A 17,141-nucleotide genomic window follows, 5' to 3' on the forward strand; every position below is an offset into this window, starting at 1 on the left:
ATCCCATTCTGAGAGTACCTGTTACAGTGTGGCGCACACATACCTTATGCCACGGGCCAAACTTGTCACCCAAACCTCCAGAAAACCAAGTGGAAATCTGGCACTGCGACGAAGCCCGACTTTCTCTCTGTTGGCAAAGCTCAACTGCCTCCCCTCCTTCTTTGTGACAAGGGTTTGCTCCACATCTCTCCTACTCCACAGGCTATATAAGGAATGTAAAACTACACCAAACTATTTCAGCCCAACACCCACAAGTCACGGAGGGGGGGAAGAGAGAAGGAGAGAGGGAGGCAAGAGAAAACATCTACTACTTCAGATTCTCTAGCTTAAGATGTAACATATAAAGTTTTAAACAGTGAGAAAAGACATCAGAAAGCAGGTTGTTTGGGCAGAAAGCCAAGGGAATGTTGCTCTAAATATGGATAGCATATGTTTCAGATGTCAACACTGTATAGAACCCAAAGCTGGGTGTCAAAGAGCAATTTCAAAGCCAGGGCTGTATTGCCCTGTGGTTAAACTGCAATTGAGAAGACATTAGGCAATACATACTTAAGGGTCTTTTAGTGCTGTGCATTTAATGTATGTTTTAGACGACAACACCGTGCCACCCAAAGCAAGTTATGTCACACTGAACACAAATAGAGAGGACAAAATGGGTGCTTTTTTTGCCCTGTGGTGAAACTGTAATTGAGAGAACATAATACACTCTGAAAGGTCTCTATATGCTGCAAATTCCAATTTGCTTTTGTCTCTTGGATTAAAATGACTTTTCAAAATAATATTCATTCAGATATCTGACATTTTATCCCCTAGGGTGATATTACAAATAAAATAAAAAAGTAAAATTGTTAAAAGTTGAAATAAAATGCATAACTAAGACTAAAATGTGCTGAGTGTTTAAGCTAAATTAATTTATCTTGATTAATAAGGTTCATATATATATATACACACACACACACACAAGCACTAGAAAATGTAGATTAAATATCAAAAAATATTATAATATAAATGTATCATTAATGCATTACAAAATGTTGTCATTGCATGCATAGAAAAGCTCCACTACTAAACAATCGTGCATTCAATACTTTGCATCACTGTAACAAAACTATGATAACTCCCAAACTATAACAAACACAACAAACTTGCTCCTTTAATATACACACAGGCCAAGAGGATGCAAGCTTTCCCAATATTCACATAAACACCAATAATAGCTGTTAAGCTTTTGCATATTACTGTAGCAAGTCTTCTCATTTGAGTCTACGTAACCTAGTAACGTGATCCACTGTCTTTTAAAGTTCATTTCCTGCCGGTACATCCAAAAAGAAGTTGGTAAGTAATGCAATTACCTCCTTCTGATCTTTAGACATCGCTGCGGGCTTTCTCTTGATGTGATGGACTGTGATTTGTTGTGATAAATAGAGATCAAGTAAACTTCACAAATTTCTGGAATTGGGCGTCAGGTCGCGCGCAGGAGCCGCAGGTTTCCCCGATGGATTTCTTTTAGTAGGATTCTGATATTACGTCATGGGTCACGTGGGGGGCTGACGCACGGGTCGGAAGGCGCGCCCCCGCGGCCTGACTGACATGTATATTCAAATGAGAATAAAGTTTGTGGGTAAATACAAGGAGGTTGTTTTATATATATATATAAATGCAAAATTGAAAGTTGACTTTTAATTCCACATTTCTATATTTCTTTAATCATTTTTTTTTTTTTTTTTCTGTATGCTAATGAGAGGATGTCAACAGCTGTTCAGGCATCACAGGGCCATTTCTGAGCATATGGGGTCCCAAAGTGAAATCCTATTTGGAGGCCCCCCAGCCACCTCCACCCTGGATTCAGGGCCTACCCAAAAATGACACTACAGTACAGTCTTCAACAAATTTTGATATATTAACTCAAAATTGGAATATACTAATAACACAAAACGCAAAAATGCATTTATAAATTACTTGTAGGCCTAGCTGTGCTTCATGATGACGAAAAACCCTTTAAGAGTGCGTGTCACATCAAGCTACAACTCTCTCCTTGTAGTTACATTCTCCCTTCCCTCTTGGGCCACAAGAGGGCCCCCTAAAACTGTCATAGTTGAGCCATAACAGCTGCTTGAGTTTTATTTACAGCTTTTAGTTTAAAAATAAATAAACAAAAATAAATTAACGAACTTGCGTTGTGGCCCCCTGGTCTCTCGGGGGCCCTAAGCAGACCGCTTATACCGCTTATAGCTAAACGGCCCTGAGGCATCACAGTCAAACTGTCGATACCATCCTGTCATTAGCATGTTGCACTCATAAATACGTAAAAAATAAATACGGAACTACATATAGAAATAAATTGATTAAAGAATATATATATATATTTTTATATATATATATATATATATATATATATATATATATATATATATATACACATGTATGTATAATTAAAAATCAACTTACTTTCAATTTTGCATTTCCTTTAACATTTTTGCATTTCCCCAACCGTTTTATATTGTATTATTTTATATTAATGGGTGCATTTATTTATTTGTATATCTCCTCGCATATTTAATTATTTTATATATTTATTTATGCACACACACACACATATGTATTTATTTATTTTCATGTTTTGTCCTCCATAAACAACAAACATAGACTACTCTTGTCAAAAAAATCCTATTGGAATTTCTATCATAATTTTGAACCAGTCTTAAAGGATTGTAATCAGCTTTTTTCTGATATGAATACCAACATAACATAACACAAAAACTATTAAATTATTAAAATAGGATAAAGTGCATCTGTAGAACATCAAAAGGGAATTTAAAGAAAACCTTACAGGATTTTAAACTCCTGTATGTTATCTGCTTATTTTTAACCAATACAAACAATGAATGAATGAATGAATGAACAAAGAAAGAAAGAAAGAAAGAAAAGAAATAGGAAACCATCTATTCCTTATATCTCTCACTATCTCTCTCTCTCTTTATTTTATTTTTATTTTTTTTTGCTACTATTCTAATTCACAGTTCAACCTGCCACAGGAGCTGCTGACACAGTTCTACTCGGCCATCACTGAGTCTGACTTGTGTACATCTATAACTGTCTGGTTTGGTTCAGCCACCAAATCAGACAGAAGGAAACTACAATGGACAGTCACGACTGCTGATAGGATTATTGGTGCCTCCCTGCCCACCCTCCAAGTCCTGTACATCTCCAGAGTGAGGAAACATGCAGGTAGAATCACTCTGGACCCCACACACCCTGCCCACTCCCTCTTTGAACTGAGTGCCAGGAAAACCAGGCACAAGAACAGTTTTTACCCTCAGGCCCTCAGGCCATTTTCCACATGAACAATTAAACTGCCTTCAGGACTCCCCCATAGTGCAATAATGTAAATACATATCTCATGTACATATGCAAATTCACATATTCGATAACTGTACATACCCCTACCTTGCACATACATTACCACTTGCACATGTACAATACATATGCCATTCTGTTATATGTCTTATTATTTGTATGTCTATTTATACTCTTACCTTGTTTTATATTCTGTGTCTCACTGTCATTTTCTGTGTGCACTAGTTTCTCCTATCACCAAAAAAATAAAATAAATTAAAAAATAAAAAATAAAAAATAAAAAATCCTAGTGTACATGAGAACACTTGGCAATAAAGCTCATCCTGATTCTGATTCTGATCTGAGCAAGGCAAAAACAAAATAATTCTGCATTACTTCTTCTCTCCAGTAGATGAAGACATAACGCAACAAATCAACTGTCTGCCTCTAATTGTCCCAGCACTCTCATCAAGATCTGCACGTCATTCAACTCATAGCCAACTTGCTGCAATAAAAAAAGTATCAATTCCTCTATATACTTCTAAAACGTACAAAGCTTTCTAAGTTTACCCTTTATAAGCTCGCGTAAGTTTATTTTTTCTTTTAAACCTTCCTAACTCGCTCGCAGAACAAAACAGCTGGAGGGTTTTTAGAGCAGCCTGTGTGACTTTGTTAAACATGGCTGACGACTTTGGCTTTACCGCGGCTGACAACGGAGTTCATGTGGAGGAGGACCCGGCCGCCGCGTTTCTGGCCCAGCAGGAGAATGAGATCGCCGTGATTGAGAACGACAGCGCCGGGTTCGGTGCGCTGGAGGGCGGCGGACCTCTGCCCTCGGACACGTACACGACCATTGCAGGTGCGTGTGTCACACCGGCCTGTTTGCTTGTGTTCAGTCAGTGATATCAAAGTATTGTTTGAGTATTAAAGTACTATGACTGATAAAACGTCGCATGGGGTGCAATGCATATATATATATATATATATATATATATATATATATATATATATATATATATATATATATATATATATGTACACAGTGTTCTTGCACATCACTAACAAAAAAGGTTGTAAAACGTGCCATGTTATTACATTTTTTTTAAATGTATTTATTTACTTTGACATGATACTTTAGCAATGCTGGATGTGGATCATGGTATTATTATGTTATTCTATTATTTCCATGTAAATTATTAATATCATTTTGGAGCACCATGTAAATACTATGCTAAATGAATGTGGAATCACTCAGTACCATGGTATATTTCAAAGGTTGTGGTATTACCATTTAATACCATTATAGTACCATGATATGCACAGTACTGTTTTGTTAGAGATATAACAACTAAAATTAATTACTAGAGCAAAAATATATAATAAAATCATGTGTAATTAAGCTGATCCACATGTCAGTGTCGTTCATTATTATTACATAGTACTTACTTATGTAATTACAATGTAACATAGACAAGGTAAGGTAAACTGTGACCGTAATGAAACTTCCTATTAGGCTAATTTCAGAGTCTTCATCATCATCATAAAGATTCATAAGCAGCCATCATGGAGAGATATTAGTAAAAAAAAAAATAAAAAAAAATCTATGAGGACCCCAATATACTTGGACACGTTACCCTGCAACTGTATTAATAGTAATAGAACTTAAAGCTAATACAACCTAATCAAAATTGCCGGTGAAACTTTGTGGCACACCATTAGCTTTGATTTAGAAGTTGAGATGAAAATAGGCATCATGCTCTCACGATCAGTAAACAAACAGGAAAAGTGCACTCTGATGAAAACAACCACTGCAAAACAGAAGAGCCGAGACAATCAAGGTTGCTAAATTTGGCTGAACTAAAGCTTTGTTGCAGAGCAGCTCACCTGCTGACTAGATCTAGAAATGGTGAGAGAGGTCAGGCAAAGCCATTTCAATGCATACTACTCACAGTCCAACAAGGTTTGCTGCATTCCGGTGATACCTGTAATGTTTGCATGAGGTAACTTTTGCCCAACAAGTGCTGAAACTCGCATTCACAAGTTGTTTCTCCTATTTGAGCGCAGGTGAATTTGTAGGAGCACCAGTCACTGCCGTGAACGGAGATATGTTTCAAGTAAGTATGGTTGGAAAAATGCAAATGTCAGTTCTTGTTTATGTATACAGGTGCATCTCAATAAATTAGAATGTTGTGAAAAAGTTCATTTATTTCAGTAATTCAACTCAAATTGTGAAACTCGTGTATTAAATAAATTCAATGCACACAGACTGAAGTAGTTTAAGTCTTTGGTTCTTTTAATTGTGATGATTTTGGCTCACATTTAACAAAAACCCACCAATTCACTATCTCAAAAAATTAGAATATGGTGACATGCCAGTCAGCTAATCAACTCAAAACACCTGCAAAGGTTTCCTGAGCCTTCAAAATGGTCTCTCAGTTTGGTTCACTAGGCTACACAATCATGGGGAAGACTGCTGATCTGACAGTTGTCCAGAAGACAATCACTGACACCCTTCACAAGGAGGGTAAGCCACAAACATTCATTGCCAAAGAAGCTGGCTGTTCACAGAGTGCTGTATCCAAGCATGTTAACAGAAAGTTGAGTGGAAGGAAAAAGTGTGGAAGAAAAAGATGCACAACCAACCGAGAGAACCGCAGCCTTATGAGGATTGTCAAGCAAAATCGATTCAAGAATTTGGGTGAACTTCACAAGGAATGGACTGAGGCTGGGGTCAAGGCATCAAGAGCCACCACACACAGACATGTCAAGGAATTTGGCTACAGTTGTCGTATTCCTCTTGTCAAGCCACTCCTGAACCACAGACAACGTCAGAGGCGTCTTACCTGGGCTAAGGAGAAGAAGAACTGGACTGTTGCCCAGTGGTCCAAAGTCCTCTTTTCAGATGAGAGCAAGTTTTGTATTTCATTTGGAAACCAAGGTCCTAGAGTCTGGAGGAAGGGTGGAGAAGCTCATAGCCCAAGTTGCTTGAAGTCCAGTGTTAAGTTTCCACAGTCTGTGATGATTTGGGGTGCAATGTCATCTGCTGGTGTTGGTCCATTGTGTTTTTTGAAAACCAAAGTCACTGCACCTGTTTACCAAGAAATTTTGGAGCACTTCAGGCTTCCTTCTGTTGACCAGCTTTTTAAAGATGCTGATTTCATTTTCCAGCAAGATTTGGCACCTGCCCACACTGCCAAAAGCACCAAAAGTTGGTTAAATGACCATGGTGTTGGTGTGCTTGACTGGCCAGCAAACTCATCAGACCTGAACCCCATAGAGAATCTATGGGGTATTGTCAAGAGGAAAATGAGAAACAAGAGACCAAAAAATGCAGATGAGCTGAAGGCCACTGTCAAAGAAACCTGGGCTTCCTTACCACCTCGGCAGTGCCACAAACTGATCACCTCCATGCCACGCCGAATTGAGGCAGTAATTAAAGCAAAAGGAGCCCCTACCAAGTATTGAGTACATATACAGTAAATGAACATACTTTCCAGAAGGCCAACAATTCACTAAAAATGTTTTTTTTTATTGGTCTTATGATGTATTCTAATTTTTTGAGATAGTGAATTGGTGGGTTTTTGTTAAATGTGAGCCAAAATCATCACAATTAAAAGAACCAAAGACTTAAACTACTTCAGTCTGTATGCATTGAATTTATTTAATACACGAGTTTCACAATTTGAGTTGAATTACTGAAATAAATGAACTTTTCCACAACATTCTAATTTATTGAGATGCACCTGTATGTACTTAAACACAATTGGCAGTTGTTCATAGGCAAGGGACATTGTTAATGTTACATCATCATTGTAACATTAGGACACCAACGGCACAGCTGACAGCTACTCAGCTATTGCTCAAGTGGACATGCAGAGACAAGAACCTGAGAGTTTGCGCAAATGGAGGGAGGAACAAAGGGCTCGGCTGGAGGAATTAGGTGATGAATTATTCCTGTATAATTATCAATAACGTAAAGTAGGAAATTGGGTTTTGTTGGTGTTACAAACTGAATAGACTGTCAGTACAATTAAAGGGATAGTTCACCCAAAAAATGAAAATTCTGTCATCATTTACTCACCCTCATGCCATTTCAGATGTGTACAACTTTCTTTCTTTTGCTGAACATGAACAAAGATTTTCAGAAGAATATCTCAGCTCTGTAGTTCCATACAATGCAAGTGAATGGTGGCCAGAACTTTGAAGCTCCAAAAAGTTCATAAAGGCAACATAAAAGTAATCTGTAAGACTCCAGTGGTTTAATCAATGTCTTCTGAAGTGTTCCAGTCAGTTTTGAGTGAGAACAGATCAAAATATAAGTATTTTTTTTTTACTGTATATCTTGCCATTGCAGTCTCAAGGCACGATCATGATTTCAAGCTCGATTGCACTTCCTAGTGTTGAATTAATGCGCAGAGCACTAGATGGCGCTAAAGGAAGTATAACCGAGCTTGAAATCATGGTCACCAAGGAGACTGCTGTCAAGATTTATAGTGTAAAAGAAATTACATTTTTGTCTGTTTTAACCCAAAACTGACTGGATCACTTCAGAAGACATTGATTAACCCAATGGAGTTGTACGGATTATTTTTATGCTGCCTTACTTTTTGGAGCTTCAAAGTCCTGCTCACCATTCACTTGCGTTGTGAGGACCTACAGAGCTGAAATGTTCTTCTAAAAGAAGAAAGAAAATCATACACATATTTCTTTGGTTTCTGACGTGTAGATTCGGCCTCCAAAGCAGCTGAGGCTGTGTGGAGGGAGAAAGCTCGGAAAGAGCTAGAGGACTGGCATGTTCACCAGAATGAACAGATGGAGAAAAATAAAGCCAACAACAGGTATTTTGCATTCTATCTTTAACGTTCACACTTCATTGAGCTGTATGTATATATTCTGATGCAGACAGTTCACAATATTGACTTATTGTAAAATTATCACTTTTAGACTAAAGTTTAGCCAGCTTTATTGTTTACTAAAGTCATTATCATTGATTTAGTCTTATGTTAAGACCCCATGAAATCAAAATTCTGTGGCTTTAAGCTCATGTCTGATAGCCTTCTATATGATGGTGTACGCTTTATAATTTTATAAACTGTATAACTTTAATAAACTTATTAAAAATGTAACAAAATATTAGCAGATATGCACATTTTCAGGACACTTCCAGACCAAAAATATTGATGACTCATCTTGTTTGCATGGGCATATACTAATTTTTGTTCAGTAAAATATTAACACAGCAATGCAGGAAAGAAAACTGTGCTCATTTTACCATATCATGTCTTTAAAGACATGTTTTTAGAGATGGTATATAAATAATTTGTTTCGGATTGCTAAATGTAACTTATCCATTATGAGACTAACACCAGCCTCTGTTACACATCTCAACATAGACTTCAGCTATTGCACGGTGTCTAATTTTCACTGTCATTTACTGTGGTTTTTCATGTGCACAGAAAAGACTGTGTTTTTTTTTTGTTTTTGTTCTTTATAGATCAATCACATATACTTTGACTTTATTAGACATTTATTATTTGGATATGCCACAGTGTTAATGATATAATTTATTAAAGTTATAGTTTATTATTGGTCGTACTATCCCTTTAGTGACATGTAGATAATATTGAGCCTCATTCGTAAAACGCGAGCAGAATGAATCCATTCTTACATAAATTGTTGCATTGAAATGAATGTGACAGTTTACGCAACAGTGGTTTTATAAGTGATTTACACAGAAATTTGTTCTGCTTGTGTGTTTTTCTTATGAGAGTTAGAGGCACATTAGATTCAAAGACACATCAAGTTTAATAATCAATCAACTATTATGAGAAATTCAGATTACAATAGCCAAACTACATTGTTGATACGGTGGCTTACTAGATATTAATGGGCAATAATATTATGTGTTATTTCAGTAATTATTGACAACTGTAACAACTATATAGTCAACCATCAGATAGTACACTGATAGTTTACTAATTAAAGCTCAATCTTTTTTTATATCCTTATTATTCCACAGTCTTATTATCATGAAAAGCATTTGATGTACTTTAACACTTCTTTCATGTGCAGCTAGTGTGTACTGACTCTTTCCCTCTGTATCTCTTCCTTTCATTCTACCACTCCCATTGTCCTTTCTTTTCTTTATGGTCATTCTTTTCCTCTTCTGCTGTCCTGCCTGTTTGTGCACTAGGATCGCTGATAAGGCTTTCTACAAACATCCCAACTCTGATGACATAGGCTTTGTGTATGTTTACCATAACATGTCCCTAAATCAGCAAAATTATATAATTGCACTCAGTTTCTTACTTGCATCACATAAACAAAGACAATATTTTGGATGCTTATTTTGGATGTTTACATAATTGGGGATGCATGGTTCCCTTAAGTCTCTTTAAAATTTGAATGGCTTATTTCATCTTACCTTTTAAACTTTTTAAACGTCATTCCTTTTTTAGCAGATAACAGCCAGTCTAGGATTCTTAAAATTCTATTTAATATTATATATATCATGCCATGCTTACATGAGTCATGACAGACAGACAGACAGGAATATAGACATAAAAATGGATGGATGGATGGATGGATGGGTGGGTGGATGGATGGAGACAAACAGACGGATTGATGGATGGATGGAAGAAGACAGACAGACAGACTTTAGATAGATAGATAGATAGATAGATAGATAGATAGATAGATGGATAGACAAATGGATGAATGGATGGAGACAGAGAGATGGATGGATAGAGATGGATGGACAGACAGATAGATACAGTAGATAGATGGATGGATGGATGGATGGATGATGGAGACAAACAGATGGACGGATGGATGGACGGAAGGACGGATGGATAGAGACGGATGGATGAAGACAAACAGATGGATGGACGGATAGATGGATGGACGGACGGGCAGGTGGATTGATAGAGACAGACGGATGGATGGATGGATGTATGGATGGAAGAAGACAGACAGACAGACATATAGATCGATAGATAGATAGACAAATGGATGAATGGATGGAGACAGAGAGATGGATGGATGGAGATGGATGGACAGACAGATAGATATAGTAGATGGATGGATGGATGGAGACAAACAGATGGACGGACGGAAGGACGGGTGGGTGGATGGATAGAGATGGATGGATGGAGACAAACAGATGGACGGATGGATGGATGGATGGATGGATGGACGGGCAGGCGAATGGATAGAGACAGAGAGATAGATAGATAGATAGACAGAAGGATGGGCGGGCAGATGATAGAGACAGACAGATGGATGAATGGATGGATAGAGATGGACAAACAGATAGATAGATGGATGGATGGATGGAGACAGAGATGGATGGATGGATGGATGGATAGATGGAGATGGACGGACAGACAGACAGATACAGCAGATAGATGGATGGATTGATGGATGGATAGAGACAAACAGACAGATGGATGGATGGATGGATGGATGGATGGAGACAAACGGATGGATGGGTGGGTGGATGGATAGAGACAGAAAAATGGATGGATGGATGGATGGATGGACAGATGGATGAGTGGAGACAGAGAGATTGATAATGAATGGATGGAGATGAACGGACAGACAGATACAGTAGATAGATGGATGATAGAGACAGACAGATGGATGGATGGATTTTTGTGTATATTTTCACATGGCATGACCTCTGACCTCTACACTATCTGAGGTGACTGATGATTCTCTTCCTTCCCTTCCTGTAGAGCATCAGAGGAAGCTTTCCTCAAGGAATGTGATGATGACAGTCCCGGCACAGAGTGGGAGAAAGTGGCCCGGCTGTGTGATTTCAACCCAAAAACCAGCCGTCAGACTAAAGACGTGTCTCGAATGCGCTCCGTTCTCATTTCTCTAAAACAGACGCCTCTGGTTCGCTAAAATAAGTCCCTATAAAATAATGTTTTACATGCTTTCTTTTCCCTCTTGCACTTTAGTTTTATTTTAGTGAGGCTGAACACTCTTTAACAGTTGCAAGTTGTTTGGTTTTTAATGGGTCATTGAATGTGTACAATGTTTTATTTAAACTTTCTATTTATGTACCCTGGTGTTTTGCTGGGTCAAAAGATTTAGTTTGGCTATTCCTTATGTTCAAGAATGTTGTAAATTAAGAAAAATTGCAAGTGTGCCTCAAACATTTGACAAACAGTGACCAGGTCAAGGAATTTAAGTTTATTACATGAATCCTAATGTAAGTGACATCATTAGAAAGGCAGTAGTTTTACCACAATGCAAAAAAATATTTGGTCCAGCTTTATGATATTTACAATTTACTTTATATTGATTGTTGTGATATAACCACTTAATTACCTACAAACCATTAGACAGCATTAATCCACTGATTGTGGTGTCCAGCAGGAGCCATTCAGGATCTACAAAGTTACACAGATATCTTCACAAAGCTCTACTGTTTTGTTACAGTCTAGATACAGACACGGTTTAGTTACCATCTCTGACCCTACAGAGTATTCTTCGTAAATTGCAATCAGTATCCAGATTTGGTATTATCTGCTTTCATGTATTTATGTTCACTGCCAAGAGGGAAGCCATGTTTGTGAGCTTAAGGTTCTTGTTTATTATAATTTACACATTACCACATTTTCATGCAGCTCTTGTTTTCATGTCTGTTGTTCCCATAGCAGTCAGCACCTAGGATATTTTGCAGCAGGAGTAAAAAGATCACAGCAGTTACTTTGATTTGCAGGTGTATTATCCTGCTAATATAACAAATCACAGCACCACAAGCCCTCATTACTCATTTAATATATACCTAAGGGATGAATAATACTGAGTTTAAAACCAAATCTTTTTCAAGTGTTGAGTTCATAAATGAGGCCTCAGTCTACAGCAATAAATTCTGTGCCTGAACCTTTGCTCACTGTAACTTAGTGTCTACCCCGTTGGCCTTCATCATCCAAGCTGCCAAAATCCGAACGCACTAGAAATACAAGGTAGCACAATAAAATAACAATGCAGGTAGTTATCTTTTTACATATAAATACTTTTGCTGGAGGTCAAACAGTATTCCATTTTATTGAACTTGGTCCAGATGTTTTTGTAGTCCTGTTTGTTACTTGCATGAAACAAAAGTGGATGTTACTAATTGTTTGTATAATTCATATTCACCCAACTGGGAGGCCTTGTTATGTTAAGCAATTTGTGTTGCCTTTTAAGATAACCAGTTTAGTTGCACACTACTGTACATGATGGTTCCCTGAAGAAAACATTTGTATACAGTATGTTTAAATAAATCTCTTGGTTTTAATGAAACGATCTGACATAATATATATTGAGGTTGATTTTTTGTATCATTATTATTATTATTATTATTTTAATACAACGCTTAGCTTACACCCTTGCTCTAATTGATTGTGTGTGCCTAGATTTGAACCATGCAATATTTGTGTAATTCAATAAAAACCTTTTTTAATTCAGATAACGTTTAATGGGTTATTCCATGTGAAATCAACCAAATTTCAGAAACTTTTGAAGAAACAAAAAAAAAAAAAAAAAAAAAACATGTTTTTCTAAAGATACACAAATGACATGATTAAAGCCATATTTAATGCCATGGATCAATATTTACTGAGAAATCTATTATTTTAAAGGGGGTCAAAAATGAACATTTTTGCCTATGATTTTGAAAAACAAAACAAAAAATAGATTTTGACTTTGTTTTTATGTGAATAAACAAAGGTACATCTCTAGTTTAACCATCAGTTGTTCTTCCACCCTTTATTTTGATGGACAAGAAAAACTAGCTTCATACCATGTGACCCACATTTGGTTTTCACCCATTGAAAATGTGCAAACTTTAACAATTTACAGTCTAATTGGCAAGCCATATCTCTGGGATTTAACCATATAGGGCCTTAGAAATTAAGATATAAAAAGGAAAGTTTCTAAATCTAAAAGGATATTAAAATATCTTTAAGAATTTTGGAGTTATAGGCACTTCCACTCCAAAAATGGTAAAAACAGTACTTTTAAGGGTACAGCAGCTTGTCACTGGAGCAATAACCTAAAACTACATCCACTGTAACCTTTCCATGACAATCAGGATGTATTTGCACCTTGTCTGTCGCTAGAGTACATTTTAGTACCTTAAGGTGTAAAGAAGGTACAGTGGGTGTACTGCCCCAGTGACAATATGTTGTACCCCTAAAAGTACAGTTTTTGCACATATTTTGCAAAACACACACCTTTGGCATATAATACAACAAGGAGTGCTGAAGTCAATGGATTTTAGTACCAGACCTACTTTTCTCTGTGTAAAAATAAAGCAATGATGCTGCCACCTTTCTAGGGTTATTTGTTTTTTTTACCTGTAGTTTTGCTCCACAATCATGGGTGAACGTTGTCATTTTGACCCCAGTAAACAAATTAATGGATAACTCAGTAAATACTGAACCATGGCATTTAATAGTTTGGCCTTAATCATACTTTATGGATTTCTTTCACCAGTTAAAAAAATAAATAAATAATTGAGCCAGGAACCTTTGGTTGAATTAAAACAGAATGACCCAATGTGTCTCAAAAACAAAGACTACATTTATTACACTTTTTTGTTTAATAATAAGATTGCTAATATTGTGACACATTACAATGCACCTTAAACGGTTCTCCTAAATGTACACAGACATAATAATTTGAGGTAAGAAGCATTGTAATGTTTAAAACAATGTCCATGTATCCTTACTTCACCAACATGGAAAAGCAGGCACTGATTTGCCATTCACATCAAATAATTTAACCACAAAAAGTGGCTACTGTGGACTTGGGTCAAGAAGATGGCATAAATTAAATGCTGGGCATTAAATCTGTGTATAACTGTGGTACACATGGATAAATCTTCCAATCTATAACTTGTGTTCTTGCACTGGGCCTCTCTTAAGGAAATAAACAATGCTAAGAGTTGGCATTTAAGGTTCAGTTCATTCCACATAAGGCTCCTGAATGATCAAACAGGCTCTGGTGTTGCCCTTGGTCTGTCCTCTCTCATTGCTTGGGTTTCAGAGCCGTGGCAGCCACGCCCACTATAATAGCAACGACAGTGAAGCCTTGGGCGAAGATACGGGCTCTCATTAGCAGCTGGGACTGTCGGGTCTTGCCACGTCTGAAGGCGCCGAGGCCGTAGATCAATGCCCCTGCGGTTCCTAAGCAACCTTAAAGAGAGACATCACCAGAGAATGATAACGACTCCACTGACTGACAGTTCTAAACAAAATCCTCCACAAGGTTATGGTGTATTAAGAACATATTTTTGCTGTCCACTTTAAAGGGATAGTTCACCCCAAAATTAAAATTCTCTCATGATTTACTCACCCTCATGCCATCCCAGATATATATGACTTTCTTCTACAGAACACAAACAAAAATTTTTAGAAGCATATTTCAGCTCTGTAGGTCCATACAATGCAAGTGAATGGTGAACAGACTTTTGAAGCTCCAAAGATCACATAAATGCAGCATAAAAGTAATCCATACAACTCCAGTGGTTTAATCAATGTCTTCATAAACGATATGGTAGGTGTGGATTATTAACAGATCAATATTTAAGTCCTTTTTTTTTTTTTTACTATAAATCTCTACTCTCACATTCTTCTTCTGTTTTTTTTTTTTTTTTTTTTTTTGGCGATTCATATTCTTTGTGCGCATTGCCACCTACTGGAGATTTATAGTAAAAAAATAAGGACTTAAATATTAATCTGTTTCACAGCCACACCTATCATATCACTTCAGAAGATATGGATTAAACCACTGGAGTCGTATGGATTACTTTTATGCTGCCTTTATATGCTTTTTGAGCTTCAAAAGTCTGATCACCATTCACTTGCATTGTATGGACCTACAGAGCTTAAATATGCTTCTAAAAATCTTTGTTTGTGTTCTGTAGAAGAAAGTCATATATATCTGGGATGGCATGAGGGTGAGTAAATGATGAGAGAATTTATTATTTATTACTAATTTATTATTGCTCCCTGAGTGTGGTTCCAGTATTCCAAACTTGTATTATTATTGTTTTAATGCATTCCTAATTTGTTATGGTCACAAAAGCTCCAACATAGCTGCTCTCAAAAACAATACGTCAGTTTTTGCTTAATGTACTTCATCTTTGTTATCCTTTCTTTCTGGCTTTGACACAATAGAGAATCCCAAGCACTTTCATAACAAACAAGAGGGAATTCTGCTTATAGATTTGTTTAACAATTGCTGATGTTGTTTTGACAGGGGTAGCTGAAAGTCAAACTCTGGAAATATCACGCTTTTAACATTTATGAGTGTAAAATGTCCGCTAAAGCTCTGTTGCATGGTCAAACCCGTAAATGTGATTCAGAATAGCATATGTAGCGCATATATCATCATAACAACAACACTGATCGCCATGATCTTAAATGCAAACTCACTATGACATGACATGAACAGGTTACCTACCCCATATGTTTTAATACATTAGACTCATACAGAATGGCAAACTTTTTAAAGGCGTTTAATCTGGTCACTTTTATAAAGGTTTATCATGTAATCGTGCTCAGCAGCTTGTGTAAGTCATTGTTTTATGTAACTCACCGATAGGGACGAATGGGTTCTCTTTCGTCTTCCTGATGAATTTGTCCTTAAAGTTCTCTTCCTTTGCTCTTGGCAGTGGGGTGAACCCCTCGATGACCGGAGGCTGAGACAGATCAAACAGGACGGGTGGAGGAGATGTTTTGGTCGGCTGATCTTGGCCAAACGGGGTCGGTGCAGCTGCCATGCTTAAAGCGCTTCAGTTGACAGGAAGTGAAATAAACAGAGAAAACGGCATTTCCGCCAGCTGAAATCACATTACATAACCCCAGAGCTGTTCTATACTCGCTCGGCCATGTTGCCATTTCTAAAACATTTTCAAACAGCTTATAATTGCAAAAGAGGGACCGAAGGACTTTTTATTTTCACTTTATGTTCACAAACATTTTCCCGAGAGATAGGCCTAAGGAATTATCTGAAAAATGTGCACACTTACTTTGACATAACAGCGCCTTTTTATATCATAAGAGCCACATTTATGATATTGTTGTGTTTCAGCGCTGTGTCACGTCCGTAACGTTTTAGAGGTTAAGATTATATCGCTAAAACACTATTCATTCAAATAAGTTCATACTTTGTACTAAGCTAACTTATGTTGATATGAACAAATGGTCTCCCTTCTATACTTATGAAGCACTTATGAAAATGTGTTACGGACGTGACCTTAGATGCTTCATATCAAATAATGTGTGTCAACGACAGAATCACAAACATCAGTGCTCCTTCTTTTACTATGATTATTCTGATAGATGACTGACTAATGCTTTGGTCTGTGATTTGTTCCAAGCTACTGCATTTATAGCCAGCATTTGAAATACTTTGCAATTTGAACTGTAATATGATAATTACTGCTGCACTCAGGGGCGTAGATTCCAGGGGAAATGGGGGGAGGTAACCCCATTTATGGAACAAATTTATGAAATTCAAATTGAAAACTATAAAATACGCCATGGAAAAATTCAATTTTGTTAAATGCCACATCTAAAATTCAAATTCACAAAATTCAAATTCAAATCTTTTTGTCTTTTATTTAGCTCCATATTTTATGCTGAAGTGGTAAGTTTCTCCTGTAAATGTAAACGAGTGTAAATGCCAACATCATCATATATCAAATCAAATCAAATCACTTTATTGTCACACAGCCATATACACAAGTGCAATGGTGTGTGAAATTCTTGGGTGCAGTTCCGATCAACATAGCAGTCGTGACA

General features: G+C 36.9%; 3 protein-coding genes across 6 annotated transcripts in view; 1 reads left to right on the forward strand and 2 right to left on the reverse strand.

Annotated features, from left to right (window-relative positions):
• The window catches only part of LOC127418303 (PDZ and LIM domain protein 7), a 60,574-nt gene extending 59,055 nt beyond the window's left edge, over positions 1–1,519 (reverse strand). For 2 of the 3 annotated variants that reach the window (XM_051658833.1, XM_051658835.1), the window contains exon 1: positions 1,353–1,519. In XM_051658833.1, the coding sequence (XP_051514793.1) occupies positions 1,353–1,373 (21 nt within the window). In that variant the 5' untranslated portion in view covers positions 1,374–1,519. Of the gene's footprint in view, positions 1–43; positions 211–1,352 lie in introns of those variants that run through there. The other variant, XM_051658834.1, reaches the window with a different exon arrangement.
• Positions 1,520–3,773: 2,254 nt separating this feature from the next.
• LOC127418307 (clathrin light chain B-like) lies at positions 3,774–12,892 on the forward strand. 2 transcript variants are annotated; one of them, XM_051658847.1, is made up of 6 exons: positions 3,774–4,195; positions 5,401–5,450; positions 7,159–7,276; positions 8,063–8,174; positions 9,530–9,583; positions 11,073–12,737. In XM_051658847.1, exons 1-6 carry the CDS (start codon positions 4,015–4,017, stop codon positions 11,242–11,244), a joined length of 687 nt encoding a protein of 228 aa, XP_051514807.1. In that variant the 5' UTR covers positions 3,774–4,014; the 3' UTR covers positions 11,245–12,737. The 2 variants fall into 2 exon arrangements, with proteins under 2 accessions (XP_051514807.1, XP_051514808.1); XM_051658848.1 differs by lacking the exon at positions 9,530–9,583 and having other exon boundaries at positions 3,780–4,195; positions 11,073–12,892.
• Positions 12,893–13,894: 1,002 nt separating this feature from the next.
• LOC127418309 (HIG1 domain family member 2A-like) lies at positions 13,895–16,138 on the reverse strand. Its single transcript, XM_051658851.1, has 2 exons — positions 15,934–16,138; positions 13,895–14,528 (listed from the first exon to the last, which is right to left on the reverse strand). The coding sequence occupies exons 1-2, from the start codon at positions 16,115–16,117 to the stop codon at positions 14,362–14,364; spliced, it is 351 nt and encodes a 116-aa protein (XP_051514811.1). The 5' UTR covers positions 16,118–16,138; the 3' UTR covers positions 13,895–14,361.
• Positions 16,139–17,141: the final 1,003 nt, after the last annotated feature.

This window comes from Myxocyprinus asiaticus, chromosome 27 (genome assembly GCF_019703515.2).
Source record: "Myxocyprinus asiaticus isolate MX2 ecotype Aquarium Trade chromosome 27, UBuf_Myxa_2, whole genome shotgun sequence".
Taxonomy (NCBI): Eukaryota; Metazoa; Chordata; class Actinopteri; order Cypriniformes; family Catostomidae; genus Myxocyprinus; species Myxocyprinus asiaticus.